At 36.4% G+C, this 26,212-nt stretch overlaps 5 protein-coding genes across 6 annotated transcripts; 4 read left to right on the top strand and 1 right to left on the bottom strand.

Moving 5' to 3' along the window:
- Positions 1-83: 83 nt before the first annotated feature.
- On the bottom strand, positions 84-1,696 carry CRR6 (chlororespiratory reduction 6). The gene is made up of 4 exons (XM_086244371.1): positions 1,416-1,696; positions 1,087-1,215; positions 786-994; positions 84-699 (listed from the first exon to the last, which is right to left on the bottom strand). The coding sequence occupies exons 1-4, from the start codon at positions 1,618-1,620 to the stop codon at positions 493-495; spliced, it is 750 nt and encodes a 249-aa protein (XP_086100497.1). The 5' UTR covers positions 1,621-1,696; the 3' UTR covers positions 84-492.
- Positions 1,697-5,589: 3,893 nt separating this feature from the next.
- LOC147285718 (uncharacterized) lies at positions 5,590-9,627 on the top strand. Its single transcript, XM_086243568.1, has 9 exons — positions 5,590-5,908; positions 6,028-6,218; positions 6,816-6,997; positions 7,121-7,405; positions 7,492-7,550; positions 7,673-7,709; positions 7,862-7,933; positions 8,300-8,630; positions 9,044-9,627. Exons 1-9 carry the CDS (start codon positions 5,803-5,805, stop codon positions 9,416-9,418), a joined length of 1,638 nt encoding a protein of 545 aa, XP_086099694.1. The 5' UTR covers positions 5,590-5,802; the 3' UTR covers positions 9,419-9,627.
- A 476-nt stretch (positions 9,628-10,103) lies between these two features.
- LOC147285717 (putative methyltransferase At2g41040, chloroplastic) lies at positions 10,104-12,078 on the top strand. The gene is made up of 7 exons (XM_086245061.1): positions 10,104-10,336; positions 10,546-10,637; positions 10,774-10,996; positions 11,170-11,363; positions 11,440-11,551; positions 11,701-11,808; positions 11,928-12,078. The coding sequence occupies exons 1-7, from the start codon at positions 10,187-10,189 to the stop codon at positions 12,054-12,056; spliced, it is 1,008 nt and encodes a 335-aa protein (XP_086101187.1). The 5' UTR covers positions 10,104-10,186; the 3' UTR covers positions 12,057-12,078.
- Positions 12,079-15,020: 2,942 nt separating this feature from the next.
- LOC147285716 (putative methyltransferase At2g41040, chloroplastic) lies at positions 15,021-18,357 on the top strand. 2 transcript variants are annotated; one of them, XM_086243841.1, is made up of 7 exons: positions 15,021-15,262; positions 15,351-15,457; positions 15,556-15,778; positions 15,944-16,122; positions 16,225-16,336; positions 17,148-17,252; positions 17,951-18,357. In XM_086243841.1, the coding sequence occupies exons 1-7, from the start codon at positions 15,089-15,091 to the stop codon at positions 18,077-18,079; spliced, it is 1,029 nt and encodes a 342-aa protein (XP_086099967.1). In that variant the 5' UTR covers positions 15,021-15,088; the 3' UTR covers positions 18,080-18,357. The 2 variants fall into 2 exon arrangements, with proteins under 2 accessions (XP_086099967.1, XP_086099966.1); XM_086243840.1 differs by having other exon boundaries at positions 15,022-15,262; positions 15,929-16,122.
- A 2,733-nt stretch (positions 18,358-21,090) lies between these two features.
- Positions 21,091-22,960, top strand: LOC147285715 (PLATZ transcription factor family protein). Its single transcript, XM_086244662.1, has 4 exons — positions 21,091-21,540; positions 21,637-21,882; positions 22,073-22,213; positions 22,398-22,960. The coding sequence occupies exons 1-4, from the start codon at positions 21,538-21,540 to the stop codon at positions 22,782-22,784; spliced, it is 777 nt and encodes a 258-aa protein (XP_086100788.1). The 5' UTR covers positions 21,091-21,537; the 3' UTR covers positions 22,785-22,960.
- The last annotated feature ends 3,252 nt before the right edge of the window (positions 22,961-26,212 follow it).

The raw sequence follows: 26,212 nt of genomic DNA, 5'->3' as shown, positions 1-26,212 counted from the left end.
AATGAGGATATCTTAATGTATATCCTGAATTTTTTTCTTCTTTCATATGGATTCAGAAGTTTTATATACAACATTTATGTTCATGCATGATAATATGGAGAACAAGATGAATATATAGAAACAGAAACAGAATTTTTTACAATGAGTATTCTGAGGAGTACACAGTAGTTGATAGCGTTGTGTGTCTGTTGGACATCTATGAACCCCTTTTTCTTAGACAATTCCTTTGGCAAATAAAACTTTATGAAACCTGTATCAAAATTTCAAGTTAGACAGAACCATTGTGCTACTGAAGAAATGACTCTCTCCTGCCCTAGTAAATCATTGATGTTTGTAGCAGCTCCTCTCTGACATTGATGTACTGTCACCACCAAAGGATGTGGGATGCAGCTCCTTCTGACAGTAATTTCCACTCACCATCAACACCGGGGCGGGGTTTTTATTGATCCTGTATAACATTGGGGGAACACTAAGTGATGACTTTAGGCTTGATTATAATGTTGGAAGTGGATGTTTATCAATCAAGTCATAGAGTTCATCTCCAATTCCGAAGCCAAGCATCCTAGCCATGTCACTAGTCTTCAATCTAGGCTTTGGAATGTTATGTTGCTTCAACCATGAGTATACAATGAAAACTTTCTGCATAACGAACAGTTCGAGTGCCTCAGGATTGAAGACAACACCCATTTTCATATTCATCTGCAAAGATAAGGATTTCAAAAGTCAGGCCATTAAAACAAGCCTTAATTTCTCTCTCAAACATTGACATTGTTAATTGTTATTACCTGGTGTGGAACCAACATGGCAGCATAGCGAGCTAGCTCTCCGGCTCGCCAATCCAAAAGGACAGGCAACCAAGGATAAGAAGTATCAAGTCTCAAAAACCAGAGTCTTATATCAGGGAATTCTGATAGTTCACGAGGATCCCGCGGATCTTCTCTTGTATAGTTAATGGTAAAGCCAATTGTACGTTCAAGAAACTCTTTTGGCTTGGCTAAACAAGATTAGCAGGAGAAAACTTCATCAGGATTTGTATAGAAAGTCAATTTCGACCTGTAAATCTGATACTTTTGCTTATATATATACCTGATGAAGGAGTGGTAATCCCAGTTACAGAATGAAACGGGGACAAGTCAAGACTGCGAATTACATCATTATCAATTACTATTTCAAATCGGCCTTCACTTGGTGGCAATGGAGGTTCAACCTTTGTGTCTGTCAACCAAAACATCTTCAAGTTAGATTTGACAAAGTTTTCATATCCAATATTGTGCATAACTCATCACTCTTAAAGGACCCTTTCTGAAGTTTTCCCAAGAGTTTTAAGTAATACCAGCATCACACAAAAGTAGCTTAAAAAGGATAAAGGGGTAGAAAAATAATAATCAGAAAAACCAAATTAAGGAAGGTCTTACCTTCTTCTTCATCATATAAAGAGATGTCAAAATTCCCAGATGGGTTGAAGGCAACTGAGACTGCCACTTGTCCTTGCTGACGATTCAAGTGTGAAATGGGCAAAAAAGAGGTTATGGAATCTGAGATGGGTTTGAAGGGCATCCATGGAGTCTGTGTTGGTTTTGAATGACAAATGGGAACCAATGTCTGGAAGATTGCAGCCATTGTTGTGTGGTAAGCCTAAGCCTGTCAGCTAAGTGTGTGAACTGATATGGTCTGAGACAGTTAATACAGTTTTCTTCTTTTCTTGTGGCCTTGTGTTTAAAATACCCATATCCCTTTATGGGTTTTTATAACATGCACCGCAGACCTATCATCAAATTTGCTCACCATTGTATTTCTTGAAAAAGCTTGGCCCAAGATGAGGAGTCTGCCTGCAATTAGAAGCCCATTGGGCCGTGCCCAACTATCTTTATCAATTTCCACATAGCATTCTTTTGTACCAACTACAGCCTGCCAGCACTATTATGACTATTAACCAGATCACATGCAATGATGCAATGCCAATCCACCTAGCTGATGAGGACAAGAATTAATATTGCTTTTACATGCCATTTAGTCAACAAAAATAGAATTAGAAAGGTGAACATTTCAATTATTAATTAGTGCATCCTAAACTTTTTAATTTGAGCTGTCATTAAGTATAGTGGTGTGAAATGTGAAGTAATTCCATGATTGATGATTCCAAGGAAGAATAAAGTAGAAATGAGTGCACAATCCACGACGTGTAGCGATGAGACACCGTGTTCCAATTCTGAAGCCGTCCTCACACTCCTAATTTTATAATTATAATTTACATTATGCATGTCATTTACACAAAAACCACAAATTTTCACAAAATTATATTTTTGGTGAAAGTGTCAAGTGTGAAACCAAAACCCTTTTAAAAATAATAGATTTAGACATTAATGCAGTATTGCCAGTCCAAAAAAAAAAACATTAATTCAGTATTGACAATAGCTGTTCAAATTACTTCTAAATTCATGAGAAAAGACATTTCACCCAATTTTACTTGTAAATTACTCCTAATCATATCTTAAATTAATTCCTTTTTATTTCTTGTAATCTAAAAAGATATCAATGGCTAGGGCATAAAAGTCGATGACTCAAGTGAGCATTGGAAGTTAATATTGATAAGATTTCGTCCTTCACCCAACTCGACCACTACTTAATTTTGAGGCTTCTCATATAATAAATACATGCAACATGTGATGCTATTTATTTGATGCACCATACCATGCAGCCATATATGGTCGATGACAAAAAGACTAAAGAATATGGTCCCAATTCATCGTTGGTCTGTTCTATGTTGAAAAAGGAAACATCTAATTCAATCATTTCGTGACCACAATTCATTCATTTGTTGTATGTTGCAAAAATTTTGTTCCTTTATTAACCTTTGGATATGATTCAATCACTCATGCCTAAAGCTTATGGTAAACTAATTAAAGGGAACAACCATTGAAGAAAAAAAAAAGATCAAGCTAGACATTCAAGTTTTAATGGCAATTGTACCCTTCTTCAAAATTACTAAAATAAAAGTTAGATGATATTAAAACCCTAAAATCCAAAACAAAAAAATGATTTAAAATAAATGCTGCAAAGGTCTTATAAGTAGGAGAGAATTGCATGTATAATGACTCATAGTGGTTAACTGGTTATACAAACGTAGGCTTATTGCACAATAAAATATGAACTTTTTTGGTGCATAATTATTATAATTTCATTAAAACAACATAAAATCGGAAACCTACTTGATGTATGAACCATTAATGGCTCAATGCAATAGAATGAGATGCTGTTGCTTCTTGCATACCTTCTAGTGCATACAAAGTGTGGGTGTCTAGTTTTCTTAATGTAGTGAAATTAAAACCATTGGAACTTTAGAGGTGGCACTTGAAAGTGGTAATTAAAGTGGAAGGCGAAGAAGAGAGAATTGTAATGCTTCATAATTTGAGTAATTTCTTACTAATAATCTAATCGATGTATGTTGGAAGGCCAACAAAGAGAGTCGCAATGATCCATAATTTGAGTGATTTCTTAGTAACAGTCTACTTGATGTGCGTCGAATTGCCAATAGAAGAGAGTTGTATGCTTCATAATTTGATTAATTTCTTATTAATATTCTAATCGATGTGTGATGAAGGAGTTGAGTTGTTGGTTCTCGAAAAGCCATTACGTGTAAGAAATAAATTATGTATTTTTTTATAAAATACTTTTTACCATAATTGTTTCAATGAATTAAAATTGTTCTTGTTGAGAAACATATTATTTTAATAATAGTATAGATTACTTTAGCATAATTTGAGCAACTTTGCCCCTTTTCTTCTTAAGCAAGCAAATTTCAATATTTCTATTTCCACCAAATCATTAGCCAATAGCCACCCACACGGCCACACCCACTATTGGGCTTCATTATCCTATATTAATTATAAAAATATTAGTGATTTTTAATCTACTTTTAGCAATATCCATTATCTAATTATATATTCTTGGCTAATTTCTATAAGAGCAAATTACAATTTAGTACCTCAACTTTACATGTTGTTTCAACTTAGTACCCCAACTTTCAAAATTTGTAAAAAAGTACGTCAACTTTCATTTTGTGTCAAAATAGTACCTCCGTTAGTTTTTCCGTCAAGTAAACCGTTATCTGTTGACGTGGCAGGGGTATTTTCGTCATTTTCTCTAAATTTTAAAAAATAATAATATTTAAAAAAAATTAATAAAAAAATAATTAAAATTTCTTAATTTAAAAAAAAAAAAAAAAAAAAAAACATTTCCCAGCCATCCCCCCCTCCGTTCCTCGCCCCCCACCCATCCCCTCCCTCCTCCTCCCCGCCCCCACACAGCCAGCCCCCCACTCCCCCCACCCATCCCCTCCCTCCTCCTCCTCCCCGCCCCCACCCAGCTAGCCCCCAGCCATCCTCCCCCTCCCCCCCGTGCTCACACATCTCTTCAGCCAAAGTCCCGGACTGCATCGTGAAACTGTTCGCGATCGACGTCGACGGCCGGAAGCGCGAGGTGGTGGGGCTTGCCGACCACACCCTCCTGAAGGCGCTGGCAAACTGCGGCCTGATCGACCCGGCCTCCCACCGACTCGAGGACATCGACGCCTGCTCCGCGAGTGCGAGGTCAACATCGCGCAGGAGTGGTTCGCGCAGGACTTTGGCTGAGGAGATGTGTGAGGACGGGGGGGAGAGGGAGGATGGCTGGGGGCTAGCTGGGTGGGGGCGGGGAGGAGGAGGAGGGAGGGGATGGGTGGGGGGAGTGGGGGGCTGGCTGTGTGGGGGCGGGGAGGAGGAGGGAGGGGATGGGTGGGGGGCGAGGAACGGAGGGGGGATGGCTGGGAAATGTTTTTTTTTTTTTTTTGAAATTAAGAAATTTTAATTATTTTTTTATTAATTTTTTTTAAATATTATTATTTTTTAAAATTTAGAGAAAATGACGAAAATACCCCTGCCACGTCAGCAGATAACGGTTTATTTGACGGAAAAACTAACGGAGGTACTATTTTGACACAAAATGAAAATTGAGGTACTTTTTTGCAAGTTTTGAAAGTTGAGGTACTAAGTTGAAATAACATGTAAAGTTGAGGTACTAAATTGTAATTTGCTCTTTCTATAAATATACATTTATTAAGCTAATCTCAATTAGAGGCCAATTAAGCATTGGATCCTGCCTTTTCCTCTATTTTCATTTTCCTTCCAAATAATTATACTACATGCATCAAGGTCTCTATATATAAAAATAGCTAATAAACATTATTACATGGTTGTAATCCATGATTTGTAGCTAAATAATAGCTTTTTGTCGAATTTTTTATTTATTAAATTGTCGAATTTTACCTTTAAAACTGAATAATAATTATTATTATTTTGGCACTCAGGAACCATTTAAACAATTTTTTTTGGCCACTTAGCAACCATTTAAACTTTAAACGCCTCGAAAACTCCTAATATTCTTCCGTTACAAAGGAAATCCTCCACTCCGCAAAATAAATTAAAATCCGAATTTTTTTCTTTTAAAAAAGGGTATTTTTGCCATGACAAAAATACCGACAGAGAATATAGGGCCAGTCAGTCCCCGTCTCTTTTTAAACTGTAATAATCGAAAACTAAAGATCTCAGCTTGAAAAATATAATACTCTCTCTCTCTCTCTCTCTCTCTCTCTCTCTCTCTCGCATTCTCTGTCCGTCTCTCTGTCTCTCTCGCACTGGGTTAAAGCAAACGGTTGCATATATAAAGATTGTACACGGCTTCCCCCTGGCTCTATTTGGTTTGCTGACGTTTCTAATCTTCTAGCATTTCACTCGGCGCAACGCAAAAACCAAAACCAAAACCAAAATGTTATGTTTCAGATCAAAAAGATGCCTCCTTTTTCTTTCATTTTGCCTCTTCATTGCTTTAGCTTCCGGAAGCTCTCACACTTCCCACATTTTGCGAACAAAAGGTACTGTGTGGCAGGTTTTACTTTTATTTTTGTTAAAAATGATTCCTTTTCCTTTTTGGGTTCTTCAAGCAAATGGGTTCCTTATGTTTGCTTTTGTTGTTGTTGTTTTGTTGGTGTAGGGGTGAGTGGTGAGAGAGAGTTAGAGTATGGTGGGGTGGTGACATGGGACACAAGGAGGTCTCTTGCAGAAGAAACTGTCCAAAACTCGTCTTTGATATTGGCTAAGGAGAGGACACGCAGGAAGGACCCTATTAATGGGTTTGAGAAGTACACTGGTGGCTGGAATATCAGCAATAAGCATTACTGGGCTGTGAGTTCTCTCAAGTCTCAACCTTTAATTTTTATATCCGGGCTATTTTTCTTTTTCATTTTATTATTTGGGTTTCTCTGAATTTATAAAATAATCATGTTATTTGGGCCGTTTTTGCTATTTTGATAGACGGTCGAGTAGCTGACCCACCAGAAAAGAAAGCACTACCCAGAAAGAAAAATTTGGACTTGTCAAGCATATGATATGCCAATCTATATCTGCTGGGGCGTGAATTTCTTTTTGGCCACACCCCAGCTCATCTTCGCCACCTTTAGAATCAATTAAAGAACCAAACCCCTCTTTACACCAACTAAGAATTCTAGCAAATTTTTGTATAACTAGCTTAAAACTAATTTTGGTATTTTATTGTATTTCCGTGGATTTTGATGCATTTCAATAAGATAGGCTTTTTCTACTTATAAATGCAGGCCTTGAATTTGCAAGGTTATTATATAATTATTTTTGTTGTCTTTTGCTGATATCATGTGGGTTCTTTGTTTTTCAAATCTTGTTTTTATATCTTTGAGATTGTTTGGACCGTATGTTGGTTATGTTCTCAATGAATATTTTAACATTGATTTTTAATTTATGATGTAGTCTGTTGCTTTTACTGCGGCTCCCTTCTTTGTCATTGCTGGTGTCTGGTTCGTGATTTTTGGGCTAAGCTTGTCCCTTATCTGTCTCTGTTACTGCTGTTGTCCAAAAGAGCCTTATGGTTATTCTAGAACTGCCTATGCTCTCTCTCTCATCCTCCTCATTTTGTTCACCCTCGCAGCGATGTAACTCTCTCTCTCTCTCTCGCTCTCTATACATACACACAAATTTGATGCACACAGACAAGTACTTGCATATAATTTGTGTGAATTGATGACTTCGTTTAATGCTTGTGTGGTACATTCTAGTGTTGGATGCATTGTGCTGTACACTGGTCAGGGAAAGTTCCACAGCAGTACAACAAACACTCTAGATTATGTTGTGAATCAGGCAGATACAACTGTTGAAAGCCTCAGGAATTTGTCAGATTATCTTGGTGCAGCCAAGCGTATTGGAGTTGACTCTGTATTTCTGCCGTCAGATGTTCAGGGCAAAATTGACAATATTTTAACAAAGCTCAACTCTGCTTCTACTAAACTTTCTGATACAACTGAAAAGAATTCAAAGAGTATACAAGATGGCTTGGATAGCGTGTAAGTAGATTCTTTCAGGCCCTTGTAACTTGGAACTTGTCCTCACAATGCTTTGGATAACATTTATCTGTTGCTATGTTTTGCAGGAGACTGGCTCTCATTATTGTTGCTGCTGTTATGCTCTTTGTGGCCTTTCTTGGATTTTGTAAGTCCTATGTTCTTTTGATTAGAGGGAGGAATTTTGAAGATTTGACTATTAACATTATATCTTTTATTTATTTATTTATTTATTTATTTAATTATTTTTTTTATAACTACTTGTTGCAGTATTTTCCATTCTTGGGATGCAAGCTCTTGTATACTTGTAAGTGAAATATATATTGAAACGTTTCCTGTTTATTTTAAAGACAAATTTTTAAATTTTGGTAGCAGTTGTGTCTTATTCCTCAAGAATTTGTTCTCTTAACAAATTTTTTTTAAAACATATTTTAACAAACACTTGCATATTGGATGCAGCTTGGTGATTGTTGGGTGGATTCTTGTCGCAGGCACATTCATTTTGTGTGGTGTATTTCTCCTCCTCCATAAGTAAGTACTGTTTTGTTATGATTACTTCATATTGCTTTCAGTGCAACATGTACATCTCAATTTCAGCTAGTTAAAAGTGTAGGTTGGTGCCTATTTCTTTTAAAGTATTGAGTATCAATGTTTTTAAGGCATTTAGAAGGATCACTAAATATATTCATTGAGATATCCATCCTTTTGGAAAAATGTATACATATCGAATGTATGAGTATCTGTACAGGTATGTTAGTTGTATGGGTAACATGTATCTTAGTTATCTCATCAGAACAAATTTATTATATGTGCATCATTTTATCTAACTTACGACTATTCTGCTGCGTTTGTTTTGTCTGTTTTCATATCCTCTAACTTCTTTCCCTATGTGCATAGTGTGGTTGCAGATGCATGTGTTTCCATGGACGAGTGGGTCCAGAACCCCACAGCCCATACTGCTTTAGATGATATACTCCCATGTGTGGACAATGCTACTGCTCAAGAGACCTCATTGCGCACCAAGGATGTAACCTACCAACTTGTTACTGTGGTTAACCGTGTCATCAACAATGTCTCAAATGTTAACTATCCACCATTACCCAATCTTGGACCCTTATATTTCAATCAGTCTGGTCCACTATTACCTGTTCTTTGCAACCCGTTCCATTCTGATCTCACTGATCGACAGTGCGCCCCTGGTGAAGTGGGACTGCAAAATGCCACACAGGTAATTTTATTGAAGCATCTGAAATATGAATGGGAGATGCATAATGGCATTCATGTGTAAGGTGTATGCAATGTGTAGGCATGAAGAAAATAGTTAACTGCTTGGGATTGCGAGCTCAAGTTTCAGATCTCCTTTTAGAGTGTCAATAATTTATAGCATGAGTTAGAAAAACACACAACCTGTCTTTATTTAATAATATGGATGGTCTCATGGTCCATGAATTTGAATTGGAGAGATGAATTATGCTTTAAATCTTGGCCCTAGTTGATGGAAGTTTGATATTAAGATCTCTCCGGAAGTAACCTTGTAGGTTTTCTAAAGTGTCTAAAATTGACCTACATATATGCTTCTTGCATTTTTCTGAAGTTTGGTAACTGTGAAGGGTAACACACTCGCATTTTTGTTTCAAGCAGGTATGGAAGAGCTATGTGTGTCAGGTGAATGCAGCTGGTATTTGTACAACACCTGGCCGGTTGACTCCCAGCTTCTATGACCAAATGGAAGCTGCAGTAAACGTGAGCTATGGTCTGAATCGTTACAGTCCATTCCTGGTTAATCTGCAAGACTGCACATTTGTTAGGGATACATTCACAGACATAAGTAATAGGAATTGTCCTGGTCTGCGAAAACATAGTGGCTGGATCTACATTGGGTTGGTAATGGTATCTACAGCTGTGATGCTATCATTGATCTTCTGGGTAATCTATGCAAGGGAGCGAAGGCATCGAGTGTATACTAAACAGTTTACGGCTGGAAACACGGGGGGATTCCAAGACAAGGGTGCTTAAAAGATTTCCATATATAAGCAGTATCGTAGTTGGGTACAATATGCTTCGTTTTCATGTATATTTGAGTGTGTGATTTTACCCTCGAGAGTTTTTGTACATGATGCTAATTATCTTTAGGTGTTTGACTATTACTATGTGGTAGTTACTATCTCTTGAACTCTCACTAAGATAAAGTACTGATATATATTTCAGAGCCATTATTATCCTTCTCTGTGATTTTTACAAAACCTGCGCATTTAAGCAAAACTCCCCCAAGTCCTAGGTTCTTATGCAACAGAACTCTTGATTGCAATTTGCATAGAGGATGGAAAATCATGACATCACATGTTGCAACTGAAAAAGAAAAACATGAACATCATTGATTAAATATCAATGATCTGCTCATCTACCTTGTCATGGTGTAGACTGTAGACCTGGACTGGCATGAGCTGGGCATGCATATACTATATTATAGCACATTGTGCAGTGGCTGGGTCAATAAGGCTGCTGCTGAGTGCTGATTATTGGTTTGAATTTTTGACTTTTAGTTTGATGCCAAATTAAATTGAAGAATCCATTTGACAAAATCAAAATGAAATGGCCAGCTCAACCTCCAATTTTGTTATAATACACTAGTGGATACATGGCTTAGATGTTCAAGTTTTAGCCCACTGTTTCAATATTATTAGAAAACCCATAAATTATTTTGAGGAAAGGAGGAGAAGAAGAAGTAGTAGTTTTGAGGAGAGGAGAAGCAGCAGCAGCAGAAGATCAAGAAGATCAATCTTCATGGCCACGGTTCCCTCATCGTCTCTCCACCAAGCATTTATATGCCCAAAATACCCTCTCTTTCATCACAATTTTCAATTCTGTCCTCCTCCTCGTCTCCGGTACCCAACCCCTCAAATTCGTGCAAGCTCCACTTTTAATTTACAACCGGTATTGCCTTTTCTTTTTTCTGCATTTTAATTTTCGCTATTCTATATATTTTCTGTATATATATATATATATATATATATAATTTTTGTCAGGGAAAAAGTGTAAAACGTAATTTTTTATTAAATCTTTTCAAGAATGAGATTAAAAAGTTAACAAAATTATAAAAAAGGACTATGTTATGTATATATGAATTGCTTTTAAATTTTTAGGAGAGTGAAAGCTCGGGCTTGGGCATTGAGCTGTTAGCATGCCCAGTATGCTATGAACCGCTCATACGAAATGGCCCACCTGGTCTCAACCTGTGAGTACTCGATCAGGTTTTAAACTGAATGAATATGTAGTGAATACTGGTCGAAAGGCACAAATGAAGGCCTTGTTTGCAATATTAATTAATTGTAGAAATGTATTTATAACATTAATTTGGTTTGGATTGGTAGGCAAGCAATATACAAGTCCGGTTTCAAGTGTAAGAAATGCGACAAGTCGTATTCCAGCAGAGACATGTATTTGGACCTTACTGTTACTGCTGGTATGAAAAAGTTCGTTCAATCCCAACCATTGAGGACTGAGTTATTTAGGAGCCCGCTTGTTTCCTTCTTGTATGAAAGAGGGTGGCGTGAGAATTTTAAAACAGGTGGCTTCCCAGATTTTGATGAAGAGGTATATGCCTATGTCTCACTTTTCTAAGAAAGATTTTCATGTGATTTGTTCGCGTAATGAAAGAGATATATATAGACAAAAACACACGTACACTTGGCAATACACATAATATATTTGAGTCTCAAATCTGGATCATGATGTTTTTTCTATGTCCTATGGCCGCCACTACGCAGTTTAAAATGGCTCAGGACTACTTCAAACCCACTGAAGGTGGTGTTCTGGTGGATGTAAGCTGTGGGAGTGGTTTGTTTTCCAGAGAGTTTGCCAAATCCAGGACTTATTCTGGAGTTGTCGCACTTGATTTTTCTGAAAATATGCTTCTCGAGTGTTATAATTTTCTTAAGAGAGACCCTACTCTTTCATCTACGTGAGTTTGCCTGCTTAATTAATTAACTTTCTAAATTAATTATAAATGTATAATTAATTCAATGTTTCTGGTGCAGTGATCTTGCTCTTGTGAGGGCAGATGTTTCTAGGCTTCCATTTGCATCAGGTTCAGTTGATGCTATCTATGCCGGAGCAGCAATGCATTGCTGGCCGTCTCAATCCAATGCTGTAAGAGATAGACATGCATATTAGACGTATATACAGACATTTTAAATAAATGTTTTGCTACATTTAAACACGTGTACGGATTGTAACGAAACTGATTTTAACTAAAATATTACCATCTTAATTTTCTTTTTCACATGTATATTTTTCAGGTTGCTGAAATCACCCGTATATTACGAAGTGGTGGCATCTTTGTTGGAACCACTATTCTGCCATATGCTACATATAGGCAACACTGGATGATCAGGCCTCTCATAGAGGTAATACTTATTTAATGTTTGATTACCAAATAGGATCAAGAATGATACATATGAATATGATTCTTCCTTGTTTTTTATGTTTTCTAATCTTAGTTTGAGTGTTTTAATTTATGTGGCAGCATATGCTTAAGAACAATAACTACTTAGAGGAGGAAGAGATAGAGGATTTGTGTACATCATTCGGTCTCATCAACTACTCCAGCAACGTTCAGGAATCTTTCATCATGTTTACTGCTCAGAAACCTTGAGACCTCGTTTGAATCATTTGGATTTCATTTCTCCCAGCATGATTTTATCATATTTCTTGTGACAGACAATCAGAATTAAAAAATTGGATTGGAGAACATGCCATCGTTTTTTTTTTCTTCTTGAATTTGTGTGTATTAATTTGCTATTTTGGTGTATAAATTTTCCTATGAAATTTTAAGAAAAAGATATTTGTATAATTACTATATTAACGTGATTGTTAGGTGTTATTAAGTGATATATCATGATATGTAGTATTATGACAATATTATCGGTAAAAAATAAAAATTAAAAATGCACGTCCACTTTAATTAAAGTAGAGGTGTCAATGGATCTATTATATTTTATACTTGTACCGTGTTGTGTTCTTTTTAATTTTGCCGTTAGGGCTTTATTTGTACCTTGTATAGATACCTTAATTTGTCCATGAATGAGAAGATCAAGCAATTCCACTAAACTTACAGACCCACCAACCTCAACCATGTATTCAATCAATCACATATATGTTACAACTGAAAGAGAAAATCATAAGATCATTGAGTCAATGATCTGCGCATCTACCATATATATATATATATGGTGTAGACTTGGACTGGCATGAGCTGGGCATGCATATACTAATTATAGCGCATGGCGCATGGCTGGGCTGGTTTGATCTTTGACTTTTGATTTGATGCCAAATTAAATTTAAAAATGGTGCAGGATTTTTGAAAAAGGACAAATCAAAATGAAATTAATGGACAGCTCAACCTCCAATATATATTTGCCCTTTTATAATACACTCGTGTATACATAACTTATAGATGTTGCAGTTTTATAAATTAATTAGCCCACTGTTTGAATATTATTATTATTTTCTAGAAAACCAATAAATTATTTTGAATTTTTGAGGAAATTAAGGAGAAGAAAAAAAAGTAGTAGTTTGAGGAGAGGTGAAGCAGCAGCAGAATCAAGAAGAAGAGAATCAATCTTCATGGCCACGGCTCCCTCATCGTCTCTCCACCTTCTCCACCAAGCATTTCTATGCCCAAAATACCCTCGCTTTCATCCCAATTCTCAATTCATGGGCGACTCTTGTTTCCTTCTTGTATGAAAGAGGGTGGCGTGACTGTTGATGCAAATTTCTGTAACATAGATGCAACAACTTAGAAATGGTGATCTGGCTGATCAGAAGCCTTGCTGGATGATGACGTGAGATCTTCCTATATGAAAAACAAGATCAAAGGAGATGGACCGGTGTGGTACCAGCCAAACACGCTCCGATGATGAAGTCAGTGATATGTGTTTGATGGTGTTTGAATGTAAATGGGGAAGAACATGGGATGAACATGGGAGAATGGGAAGAACAAGGTAAATGTTCTGGGTTTATTCTCAGCAAGTTGGGTATGCTTTTTGGTGAGTGAAGGTTTGTGTAAGTGTTTGTCTGATGGTAGATAACTGGCTGAATTTGTGCATATGAGTTGGTTTATATAGACAAAGGAAGTTGTGAGGAGTAAGTTACCTGCATGTGGTTAACTGGTTGAGAAAGATCCACGCGTTCGGTCGTGAACAGTGGCATGCACAGTTACCCACCTCCTTTGCATTCAATACTGCATTGAATGCAAGTATGAAATGTTCAGGTGAACTGCCTCAATAGTTATGAATGTGAGCTGGGAAGTCTCATCTGTCAGAAGATCCTGTCAGGTGCACTTGAGTATGGCGGTTCATCCCAACGTGATCTTTCTTGGAATGGTGGCGGGAAGCCGAGCCGACCCGAATGCATGTCCTCATGCGCATACATGGAATCCATGTGTGATCGGATCGGACATGGACTTTCGAACCGAGCCGATCCGGTAGATTGAGATCCCTCTGAGTCGTAGCTGACTATGACTTAAATCTGAAGAGATGTTTTCCCCAGTGCCGAGCCGAGCCGAATCGGGATGACCGAAGAAAGATGAACACTCAATCCTCTGGAAGATCCTCGGTTCGGGTTGGACCGGGCATGAAGAGCTACGTGATGATGTGGAGGTCAAAACTTTGACCATTGAAAAGTCAAACTCCGAGGTCAAGTTTGACCGGCCACGTGTCCAGCCATGATTAGCTATTAGATCGGTGTAGTTTTACCCACAAATAGTGACCATTTTCAAAAAGGTGGCTTCCCAAGTCTTGATGAAGAGGTTGGTATGCATGTGTCTCACTTTTCTTAAAAAAACTTTCACTTAAATTTGTTACGTGATAGAAAGAAATACAAACAAAAACATATAGAACCGGATGTCTTATAGAAGTTTTTCATATGTACACAACACACACGTACACTAACATATTAGTCTCAATTTTCGAATCTCAATCATAATGATTTTTCATATTGATTGATTAATTACCAAATAGGATCATACGAATGATGGATTTATAATTGCACGCAACCAATTATTAACCACGTACGGTGGTTTTGTTTTTTCTTTTTCTAATGAAAACATAAAAATTTGTTTTGAGTGTTTTTAATTTATGTGCATGGCAGAGGATTCAAGGCAATAGCCTCATGGAGGAGGAAGAGATCGAGGACTTGTGTACATCATGCGGTCTCACCAACTACTCCAGCAAAGTTGACTAATTTTTCATCATGTTTACTGCTCAGAAACCTTGAAAAAAATTATTGTGTTTTTTCTTTAGCTTGTATAGTTGTATGTATTAATTAATTTTTCCTATGCAATATATAGGAAAAAGAAAAAAATTCCTATAATCATTATGTTAACATGATTGGTAGATGTTATTAAGTGATAATTATAATATTATGATTGCTTTTTATGTTCTTGGAGGAGGAGTTCGAACTTGGGCCGTCAGTCTTTAAGGCTTTATAAAAAAACAAACCAAAAAAGAAGAAGGGAAAAGGCCCTAAATTATTGTGAGGAGGACATTGGTACTTCGTAGGTCTCACCGTTTCCATACAATTTTACTTGCATTTTATTAGTTTGGAAATAATACTTAAATTCAACAAAAAAAAGAAACTTAAAAAGACGAAGAAGAAGAAGCAGAAGCAGAGAATCAATCAATCTTCATGGCGACAACGGCTCCCTCTTCGTCTCTACGCGTACACACTCTCCACCAAACATTTCTATGTCCAAAAAGCTCTCGCCTTTATCACAATTCCCAATTCTGTCCTCCTCCTCCTCGTCGTCTCCGCTTCTTCTCTTACCCCATTCGTGCAAGCTCCCTACTTACTCTGCAACCGGTACTACCTTATCTTTTCTCCTCACTCGAATTTCTCGCTTTTATGTAATTTGTTTTTTACTTTCAAATCCTAAATTTTTAATTTTTAGGAGTCGAGTTCGAGCACTGAGGAAAATCAAAGCTCGGACATTGAGCTGTTAGCATGCCCAGTATGCTATGAACCGCTCATACGAAAAGGCCCGCCTGGTCTCAACCTGTGAGTACTGAGCTTTAACAGCCGAAAGGCAGAGGCTTTGTTTGTTTAATTGTGTTTTTAATTAATTAATTGACTATTTTGTTTGGTACTGGTGATAGGGAAGCAATATACAGGTCCGGTTTCAAGTGTAAGAAATGCGACAAGTCGTATTCAAGCAGAGACATTTATTTGGACCTTACTGTTACTGCTGGGTTGAAGGAGTACGTTGAAGTCCAACCAGGGAGGACCGAGTTGTTTAGGAGTCCGCTCGTTTCCTTCTTGTATGAAAGAGGGTGGCGCCAAAATTTCAAACAAGCTGGTTTCCCTGGTCCTGATGAAGAGGTATGTGCTTCATTTCAATTCTTGCTCGACTTGGTCTACATGCATATGCCAATTTAAGTTTTCTTTACTTACCCAGTACAGCTCCTTGTGTCTACACACCACTCACTGACACACATATTGGTTACATGATGTTTTTTATATCCTACACAGTTTAAAATGGCTCAGGAATACTTTAAATCCACTGAAGGTGGTGTTCTGGTGGATGTAAGCTGTGGGAGTGGTTTGTTTTCCAGAAAATTTGCCAAATCCGGGACTTATTCTGGAGTTGTTGCACTTGATTTTTCCGAAAATATGCTTCGCCAGTGTTATGATTTCCTTAAGAGAGACGCCGCCCTTTTAGCTACGTAAGTATATATGTCTGCTTTTCTGAACAATCAATGTTTATGGTCATTGTTTTCTCCAATTCTGTCGTTATACTAACTTTCACATCATTGGAATAAGTGCAGTAACCTTGCTCTTGTGAGGGCAGATGTTTCTAGGCTTCCATTCATGTCAGGTTCAGTTGATGCTGTCCATGCCGGCGCAGCATTGCATTGCTGGCCGTCTCCTTCCAATGCTGTAAGTGTTGTTTCCTCTGATTTCCTCCTTCAAGTTACTTGGCTCCTAGGATTTTATGTTTACTCAGAGGGACCAGGTTTGGATGATTTAAAAACCAACATGATTTTGGAAACCAATGCAGTCTTCCATTCACTCTAAATCCAACCTCTTTCTTTTTCATAATTTTGCCTTTCCTCAGTGCATCCCAATTCCCCAAAAAGAATCTGTTATGTGAGTCAAATAGTTTTGTTGACTACCTTACGTATTTGAGATATTTAGAATAGGGGTCAAAACATAGAGCTTGTGAGTCAATCTGAGTAAACACCATTTCCATATTACCCATGAGTGAGGGAGGGATTGCTGAACCTAGCAATCATTGTTATACTGTACGTGGGTCCATTAGTAGCAGAAATCAGCAACCTTTTAGGTAAATGATTCCAGCTATTGTGGAATTACAAGCTTTCTGTCAATGCATATGGTCAAGTAACATGAACTCCATGGATAGCCCCTGCTGTGGTTACAGAGTTGGTTCTTGTGGAATATACTGCAATTTGTAATAGAACAAAGTACTACCTATGGAAATTCACATATGCTGGGTCCATTGGTCTCTGGCTCCTACATTAGATATTTGTATCTTTTTGGGTGAAATTTTTGGAATTAGCTCTCAGGTGGTTTGCTATTAGCAATTGGGCAAAATGGTGGACCTCTATTTTGAATCTGAACTTCATAAACTGCCAAGTCTTAGAATGTTTTGCTACATTTCATGTGTATGGATGTAATGAAGCTGATTCTAACTGAAATATTACCATCTCCTTTGTCACATATTTTTCAGGTTGCTGAAATCACCCGTATAGTACGAAGTGGTGGGATCTTTGTTGGAACCACTTTTCTGCGATATACGCCATCTACTCCCGTGGTAATCAGGCCTCTCAGAGAGGTAATACTTGTTTAATGATTACCAAATATGATAAATGATAGATATGATTCTATTGATCTTTCTTTTGGATATAGTTTACCTGACTTTGTAAATGTTGATTTACTCTGATTTACTCTCTACGACAATCCTAAGTCTTTTGATCTTTGATAAGGAGCTGTAATGTGAAATATTTTATCCAAACTAGGAGTTAATTTGTTTCAGAACTTTTCACTTCAACTTGGGAATTTCCATCAAGTAAATGCCATCCCAATTCATCTCTGATCCATAGTACCCAATTATTCAAAAACTTTTATTGTTATTATGTTTTGAATTTTTAGTGGTAGATGGTTCTACTATATGGTTCAGGCCTGTTGATTTTCCTTCTCAACCTATTCTTGCTTTTTATGCTTGTTAATTGTTATAGTACCATGTATGTTCGAAAGAACAGTTGTGTAACATCCACATCACTTTTCTATTCTGTATAAATTTCTTAAGATGAAGTAAAGCTGATCGTTACTGTGATCCAAATAGTTGAATTTTGGTCAGAGGCTGACTCATTAGCAGCATGGAACCTTTTTTTTTGCAGTCATTGGAACATGGATTCTATTGAAAATATGTTTAACTGACTTAATTATGAACTTTTTTTTTTTTGGCCAAGGACTTAATTATAAACTTATATACCATAAATATTGATGTTAAAGTGTTAATTTATGTGGCAGAGGATTACTCAGAACTACAACTACTTAACTGAGGAAGAGATTGAGGACTTGTGTACATCATGCGGTCTCACCAACTACTCGAGCAAAGTTCAGCAATCTTTCATCATGTTTTCTGCTCAGAAACCTTGAGACTAGGTTTGAGCCATTTGAATATCATTTCTCTGTACATGTATTATCATATTTCTTGTTGATTTGTTGTATAGTGTATTTTATAGTTACATAAACGTTTAAAAAGAAGAAAACAGAACCTGAAAAGGTGGATGATCTGGGGCAGATGTATGGTACCATTATTAATGAGAAGTATTTTATTAACTGTATAAAGAATGGTAGTAGTGCCTAACATTATCAAGAACTCTATTAGTGGTTTCTGGTTAGTAATGACAGAGTAACGGCCATTTTAATCTTCATTAGGCTGAGTTGATTATGGCATAAAGGCAGATGCTCAGTCAATAAACAATTCTCTCATAAAACTGTACTGTACTAGTAGCCGGTTGGAAATACTGGATTTAATGTGTTGATAAGCACATACACAGAATAGTTTTTGCTTCTACAGCTGCAATTACCTAGGCTACCGCTACCACAAAACAAGAACAATAAAATATGCATGAAATAGAAGAAGAGATCCAAGAGGATTAAAAGATCTACTAGATTTGATAATCAGAAGACTCGAAGCTAATTTACTTGAGGGTTTGTGTAAGGTTCATATTTATGACAGTATTTCAGCTGAAAATTTGAATTCTTTTTTTACTTTTGTGGAACTAGAACTACTATATGATGTAGGTGTAGCCTTGGACTGATCACATGGTGTTGAGCAGAGTTAGTCACCCCAGCCAGTCTTTAATCTTTGGAAAAGAACTCTGCATGTGACTTAGGCCTTAAGAATAAAGAAAACCCTTTTTGACATAACAAATGGGACTCAGTCTCAGACTAGACAGGGCTGCAGGGGCCAGAGGGGCAGGGAGATCCCCTCGTGCGGCTCATCCGCTGACCCAGCATCCCCTATTTGTTCTTCTAACCACATCATCTCTGTAGACTATGTTTGTTAATCTGGGCCTTTGACCGTTGACCACCCCACAACTTGAAGCCTTATAGTGAGAAAAAGAGGAATAAATTGGTCAGTCCCAAGACACGCTCTAGCTTTTGGACACTGCAAGTTTGGGTTTATATTTGAGAGAACTAGGCCTTTGGATCCCTTGCACGTGAGCTTCTTACTTACTATATTAACTTTCTTACTTTCTGCTTTTCATGGCACGTGGGGTTGGCCATCCTCTTCTCTTCTTTGATTCTATTTGTTTTTTGGGCTCTAGGGATGGATATTTACAAGTTATGTCGATTCATCAAGCATACACGTGCATGGTATAGAAATATTATGGGTTGTGTCATGTGTGCAATAACCATGTGTGAAACTTTACAATTCGAAATTCTCAGATGATTTTGTTTTAGATTAAGAAAGGAGCCCAACTTACCTTCAACCCTTGCTTAAGAAGAAGAAAAACAAAAAACAAACTGCCCCAAAAGAATCTTAAAACAATAGTATAAAGCAATTACAAGCATGGATTTGAGCCAAGGTGAAAATAGGGTATAGCTTGGGACTGGAGTCTAGAGTCTATAACTCTATAATATTTGATAATCTCTTTGCAAAATTGTTTTATAAGTTGTCTTATGCTGAATCCTCTATGCTGCATAGGTCTAGCTTCAGGAGCTGAACTTTCTAGAGAATATTAATTGCATGTAAGAGTTTTAGCATCAGTGAGTCACGCATGTATGAGTAATTGACAACGATTGATTAATGTAGTAAAAGTTTTTTGACTGTTATGTGGCATGGCTAACAACCACATGAAATGGAAGCTCGAAATTGAATGGTAGAGCTGATCAGCTGAAGGGTATAAAGGGAATGATACAAGATTAATACTCTTAGCATTGCAAACCCCAAGATAACTCTTGGTTGGAGCTGAGAGGCGCAATAAGCAAGGTCTTCCTCAAAATTAGCACTGGAATCCCTAATTAATTAGGTCATTAGTTTCCCCTTACTAGTGCTTAATGAGTTGTGCTTGTCTGTCCAATGTTTGTTACAAAAACCACATTATTATTAAAGCAATGGTACTTGTCATTAGTGGAGTGGTTGATTGATTGTTGACATGACATGTTTCATTCCCTAAATACCGGGTTTTTTCTCGTTCATGTCTTGTTTTGACTCTATTTGCAACAGCTTAGGTTGTATTGGCCAGATGCAAGGCATATATATGACACTAAAAGCAGTGTTCGTATTCTTAACCACCACTATAATGGCCTCACTTGCCAAATGCTTTTCCTCTGTTTAATTCCTAAGACTAAGAGTTAAATTCACTACTACTTCAAACTTCTTACTACCTGAGTCACACTTCAGGTATCAAAAATCAATGAATATATGGACAGCTGCAACTTCTTTGACATGCTATTATAAATTCGAATATTCTCAGCTATTGACTAGGGCATCGAAAGATGAATAAACAGGGTACCTTGACATATATATTATATGATTTCTACTTGATTTTCTCTTTAACCAGCTGGCACCTAACAGGCTAGCATTTCAATTTTGGGTGACTAGACATGGTTTTTTTTTTTTGGTGTAATTTGACAAGATATAGTTGATAACTTGATAGTGATACATCTGGTTACATATAATTACTAAACCAGAGTTGTATACCTTGTGAGTTGTGTCAGCTCCACACCCTTCTGTTCTCTGCCATGCTTTCATTCTTTCTGTATGCTCTAATTGCTTAGCTCTGAAGTCATGACATCAAAGGCAGCAGCCAAGAATAAGGGATGCACATAAATACAATATATATTCGGAAAGAAAATCCTTCTATTTTTGTGTTTTTTAACTAACCTGGCCGACTTATTGGGATGAGAAGCACTCCATGCATTCTCAGTTTAGATCAAACTCAAGTTTTTTGTAATTTCTAATTTTTGTAATTTCTAAAAGTCTGGAGCTAAAGTTCATTTTCAATGACAACTATATATGTGGAATGCAAGAATCGACCAATTGAATGATCAACAAGCTGGTAAATCTATATATAAATAAATTGCACAAATTATGTGTATTTCTTTTTTTCGTTTCCCATTTTAAAGTCTTCATCAAAAAGTGGCTAGATGCAACCGATTTCACCAATTCTAAGAGATGGGAATCAATAAAAGAAAAGGTAAAAAAAAAAATGGTGAGGCACAGAGGCAGCTCCTTCAAGAAGAGGGTTGGTTAATTTAGCATTAGAGCTCTTCAGCCAAGGAGATGAGCAACAATAGTTTATAGGGATTTTAGAGAATGGGAGACACGGAAACAGCGCCCACGTTCCCCTCATATCTTACTTCCTTTATTTATTGCTCTCTCTCTCTCTCTCATGTTACAAGCCTCCCTATTGACAAAATGTTGTGTATCCCCCCCAAGGAATAAATATATACCCCTTTCATCTCTTGTGAAGCTCCATAAATACTCTTATCTCCATCCCTCAGTGCCTCTCTCTCTCTCTCTCTTCTGTTTACACCTCCACTGTCTTGATAACAGCTCAACTCAAGGACTAGGGCTCTTCCTTTGAAGTGTTTATGTGATCATGGTTTGTCTCTGTCTCTCTCTCTCTCTATGCCATAATTCTGATTGTCCTTAAATTTTGGCTCATATAATTACAACTCTGTAATTTCAATTGTTTTAGGGAATTCAGAAACCTGCATGGTTGGAAGCCCTCTATACTCAGAAGTTCTTTACAAATTGCTCCTTTCATGAAACTGCCAAGAAGAATGAAAAGAATATTTGCTGTTTGGATTGTTGCATCAGCATCTGCCCCCATTGTCTTCCATCCCATCGCTTTCATAGGCTCCTTCAAATTCGTCGTTACGTATACCATGATGTTGTCCGAATGGAAGATCTTCAAAAGCTCATAGACTGCTCTAATGTTCAGGTTTGTGTCCAAAACATCATCATCAAAAGACAATTGATTTCCTCTGAATATCAGTATATTACTATGAGTCTATGGCTGTTGCAATTCAGTGCATATAATAAAGTTTGTAATTTCCGTGTACAGTGCATATGCTAATATGCCTTATACAAGAACCGTTTGCTAAGTCAGTCTTAATTTCTTTGTTTTTTAGGCATATACTATCAACAGTGCAAAAGTGGTGTTCATCAAGAAGAGACCTCAGAACAGGCAATTCAAGGGTTCTGGAAACTATTGCACTTCTTGTGACAGAAGTCTTCAAGAACCTTATATTCATTGCTCTCTTGGGTGCAAGGTAAAAATTCTATATATATGTTACTTTTCCTTTATAATTTGGTGTGGCTTTGTTCCATGCACGCAGCTAGCTAGAGCTGAATTACAAAAGGGTTTTATATAATACTAGTGAGGCAGGAAAATGAAAGGGTACGTTTCATTGAACATATATACTGATTAGTTATTTGGATTGGTTGATTAATTAGGTGGATTATGTGCTTAAATATAAGAAGGACCTATCTCCATACCTGAGGACATGCAATTCTCTTCAACTGAGTCCTGACTTCTTAGTGCCTCTGTCTGATATGGGAGAGGAGGAGATGACCAGTGAGACCACTCCTCATTCCACAATTGTGGACTGTGATGACCCCATGAGCTCATCATCATCAGGGTCTGAGAATATGAGCATGAGCATGAGCATGAGCATGGCGTGCACTGATCAGATTGTTCGAAAGAAGAGAAGCGGGCTTAATTATAATACTAATTATGTCTATTGTACAAGATCAGCTCATAAAGCTTCGGATGATCAGGACATGGCATCAAGCATGATCAGCAGAAGAAAACGCATTCCTCATAGATCCCCTCTGTGTTAGCATAAGTTAACTACTACAACAAACTACTTAAACTAGTTATTATTAATTGTCACTTACAATCTTTGAATTTAATTGACTCAACTCAACCCCCTTCAAATTGCTTTGCTTAAGTAACTAATGAGCTCTCTTCTCTCTCTCGTATTTCAAGTTTAATTTAATTAGTTAATTAATCACTTGGTCGGGGTGTCTTGTCTTTTAATGTGATCACGTGGTTCCCAGTTCCAAGTTATTGTTTTGTACATTTTTTATTATATATAAGTACTCTTTAATTCATATTATATAAAATGATATTTACCATATATCATCATTAATTCAAGTAGTCAGTCATGAATTTGATGAAGGTTCTTCTAGTTCTAGGCTTCTAGCTGCTGGCTTGGCACTTGGCCAAATACTATAAGTGAATGTGGTTCAATCACAATTCACAAACCACTACTTATGCCTTGATTTGGCACGACCGCTTGTGCAGTTAATTATCATTTTTAATATACAGCCAAATGGGTTTTCTTGACTTTGACTGCAATTATAAAACAATACTCTGTTTGTGTTTGTGTGTGTGTGTGTGTGTGTGTGTGTGTACCTTAATTTGTTTTGACCAGTCAAACCTTGCATGCTTAGCAGTGATAACAACTAGTTAAACCTTGGCATTACCTTGTTGTAACAAGCTTAGTCAAAACCTAGTCATAGTAGACTCAGAGCAAGCCAGTTAATAGCACACCACTCTACTAATTGTATATATATTTACAAACTTTTGGTAGCTGGTAATATAATGTAGTATAGGCGTATAGGTGTGCTATCTAGGCAATTTATTTATAATAACATGTTTTCCACCACATTTTTACATAACTCTAATTCTTTATTCATCAAATAATGTTGTTATTATACATGCCATGTCTTGTTTAGAAAAATGAAGTTCATGATAAACTCGATAATTCAAACACTGCCACATAATACACTGTGTACAAATATGATATGATTTAGATCTTTTGTTTGTTTGTGTATTTTTTTTATAATTTTTTTGAAGCGTAAATATCCCTTTATGTTATTTATTTATAGTATTACTATCATTTTCATAATTAAAGTTGATTTTTGTTTATTATCAATAAACATGCTTTGCCTGGTTTTGCTGTACTCTCAATTAGGCCCACGGATACTGGGCCTTATTAATGTTTACATTATTTAGCCCAAAAAGTGTGAGTGGCCACTTAACCTTCGGCAGGGAATCCGTACACTATCTAAGCCCGCTTGAATACCCAATTGAAAAGGCCCATGTAAGGTACCATTAGTTATCATTTGATCACGTCACCAATAATTTGATCATATAATATGTCTAAATTTCTGGTAAAAATTTGTCATATATATGTTAGTTTTGTGTGTGTTATTATTTAAAAGAAAAACAAGATACGAATCACAGTATGGGGCCCTAGCAGAATCACAGTATTATATACAAAGCCACAAAGGTAACATATAGCTTGAAAAATCCAAAATGCCAATTCAGAAGAAAAAGTGAAAAACAAAAATAAAGAAAGAAAATACACCAATAAGTGAATATGTGCCTTAAATTGTAAACATCATTATCATGATCGTGTTCATGACTAGGATTTTCAATCACACCAAATTCTAGGAACGTGGATGTGGTGTGTATGGGTGATGTATGCTTTTTTTGAGATTTATGAGCAGTTTAGTTCAGAGATTTTACAAGTTCAAAACAAGTTATAAAAATAGAACTTTCAACTTTTCATATATATTATTTAAGTAATATAGTATATAAATTACAAAGAATTTATAAAATTTGAAGGCTCTCAACATTTAAGAAATTGAGCTGATTGTCTACTTTGTCACCCTCATAGCTGCCCCAATTAATTGTGAATCTCTCTCCTTTTTTTATTTTTGTTTTGACATTTCCGTAAGGAAGCACAACCAGTGCTATGTGCATATAATTATATAGAAATAATATAAATTTCAATTGAATAATATATGGATCGCAATATAATTCGGCAAAAGAGAAAAGCAGAATATTTTAAACATTAATTAACTTATAATGTGGTATAGATTCGCAGGAAACCAAAAGAAACCCATTGTATAATTGTCCATATAATTGGTCAGTGATTGAGTATGCACTATGCACTATGCACTACTACTTTTAGTACAAATTGCAACTACATATATGATATTTCTTGAAAACTAATTAATTAGATTAGAGCATAAATTAAGAGAATTTAGGTCCCAATGTATAGCTAATAGCTTTATGCAGAACCATGCACATGGACAAAGTGCAGCACCAATAACTAATTAACTATTCCTAATATATATATATGTATATATGTTGCAAACCTATTTATATTTATATTTATATATATTGGTAGAATATTACTAAACCGTGTGTCTTGCATTAATTAACTAACTGTTTACATGAGTGCAAAACTAATTTTGTAATTTAGTGTCACTTTCATATATACTGTTGGAATAACTACTAAGCTTTGGTGCAATAACCAAATGGATGACTGATTTATTGTACTTTAAAATTATTTTGTTTTTCTTTATATATATATATATATATATATATATACAGACTCCTTCTGTTGAGGTATACCTCAACATAAATAAGTTGAGGTATACCTCAACAGAAAGAGCCTGTATATATATATATATATATACAGGTTCTTTCTATTGAGGTATATCTCAACTTATTTATGTTGAGGTATGATCTTGTTGGGGTCCACACAAGTCGTTTTGTGTCGATCCGAACCGTTCGCAATGATCATCTTCATTGATAGATCATCCTTGCAAAAAATGAGTCAAATCGAAAATCATTTGCCTATCTAACTTTGATAAAACAAATGGACGGTTTCATCGAAAATATTTGGTTTGTCTATTTATTTGATCAAAGTTAGATAGGCAAATGATTTCTGATTTGGCTAATTTTTTGCAAGGATGATTTATCAATGGAGATGTAAAAAATGAACGGTTTGAATGGACACAAAACGACTCGTGTGGGCCCTAATAGGGTATACCTCAACATAAATAAGTTGAGGTATACTTCAACAGAAAGAGCCTATATATATATTGCAATGAAACATGTCATTTTCATAAGGCTTTTAATAGAAAAAAGTAATGCAAGAGCATGCTTTATGGTGCATTCTCTCTAAGATGAGACCCACAATACATTGAGACCGACTTCATTGTAAGAGAATATTTCATAAGACATGTCCCAAGAAGATTAAATTGATGCTTTTATCAGATGGCCACGTTTGACAAGTAACATCATTACTTACTTTTCCGGCAGCCTTTAAATGAGGATTACTTTGTAATTAGCAGTATTAATTGTTTTAATTACATCACTAATCACTCATCGACTAGCCCTTGAGGAGTTTAGTACCTTCAGGCAAATGGTCAACTGTGAACTGAAAATTGATCACTCTGTATTAACA

Source organism: Dryas octopetala, chromosome 5 (assembly GCF_963921425.1).
Source record: "Dryas octopetala chromosome 5, drDryOcto1.1, whole genome shotgun sequence".
NCBI classification, from domain to species: domain Eukaryota; kingdom Viridiplantae; phylum Streptophyta; class Magnoliopsida; order Rosales; family Rosaceae; genus Dryas; species Dryas octopetala.
This window is presented reverse-complemented; position numbering and strand designations above follow the sequence as displayed.

Excerpts from the sequence above, each read along its gene's own strand:
- CRR6 (XM_086244371.1), bottom strand. The coding sequence starts at position 1,620 with ATGGCTGCAATCTTCCAGACATTGGTTCCCATTTGTCATTCAAAACCA. Across the intron at positions 1,216-1,415 it reads TTTATATGATGAAGAAGAAG|ACACAAAGGTTGAACCTCCA; the intron begins GTAAGACCTTCC and ends TTTGGTTGACAG. Across the intron at positions 700-785 it reads CCATGTTGGTTCCACACCAG|ATGAATATGAAAATGGGTGT; the intron begins GTAATAACAATT and ends TTATCTTTGCAG.
- LOC147285716 (XM_086243840.1), top strand. The coding sequence starts at position 15,089 with ATGGCGACAACGGCTCCCTCTTCGTCTCTACGCGTACACACTCTCCAC. Across the intron at positions 15,458-15,555 it reads GGCCCGCCTGGTCTCAACCT|GGAAGCAATATACAGGTCCG; the intron begins GTGAGTACTGAG and ends TACTGGTGATAG. Across the intron at positions 17,253-17,950 it reads TAATCAGGCCTCTCAGAGAG|AGGATTACTCAGAACTACAA; the intron begins GTAATACTTGTT and ends TTTATGTGGCAG.
- LOC147285717 (XM_086245061.1), top strand. The coding sequence starts at position 10,187 with ATGGCCACGGTTCCCTCATCGTCTCTCCACCAAGCATTTATATGCCCA. Across the intron at positions 10,638-10,773 it reads GGCCCACCTGGTCTCAACCT|GCAAGCAATATACAAGTCCG; the intron begins GTGAGTACTCGA and ends TTGGATTGGTAG. Across the intron at positions 10,997-11,169 it reads TCCCAGATTTTGATGAAGAG|TTTAAAATGGCTCAGGACTA; the intron begins GTATATGCCTAT and ends GCCACTACGCAG.
- LOC147285718 (XM_086243568.1), top strand. The coding sequence starts at position 5,803 with ATGTTATGTTTCAGATCAAAAAGATGCCTCCTTTTTCTTTCATTTTGC. Across the intron at positions 6,219-6,815 it reads GCAATAAGCATTACTGGGCT|TCTGTTGCTTTTACTGCGGC; the intron begins GTGAGTTCTCTC and ends TTTATGATGTAG. Across the intron at positions 7,934-8,299 it reads GTATTTCTCCTCCTCCATAA|TGTGGTTGCAGATGCATGTG; the intron begins GTAAGTACTGTT and ends CTATGTGCATAG.
- LOC147285715 (XM_086244662.1), top strand. Across the intron at positions 21,883-22,072 it reads TAGACTGCTCTAATGTTCAG|GCATATACTATCAACAGTGC; the intron begins GTTTGTGTCCAA and ends TTTGTTTTTTAG. Across the intron at positions 22,214-22,397 it reads ATTGCTCTCTTGGGTGCAAG|GTGGATTATGTGCTTAAATA; the intron begins GTAAAAATTCTA and ends TTGATTAATTAG.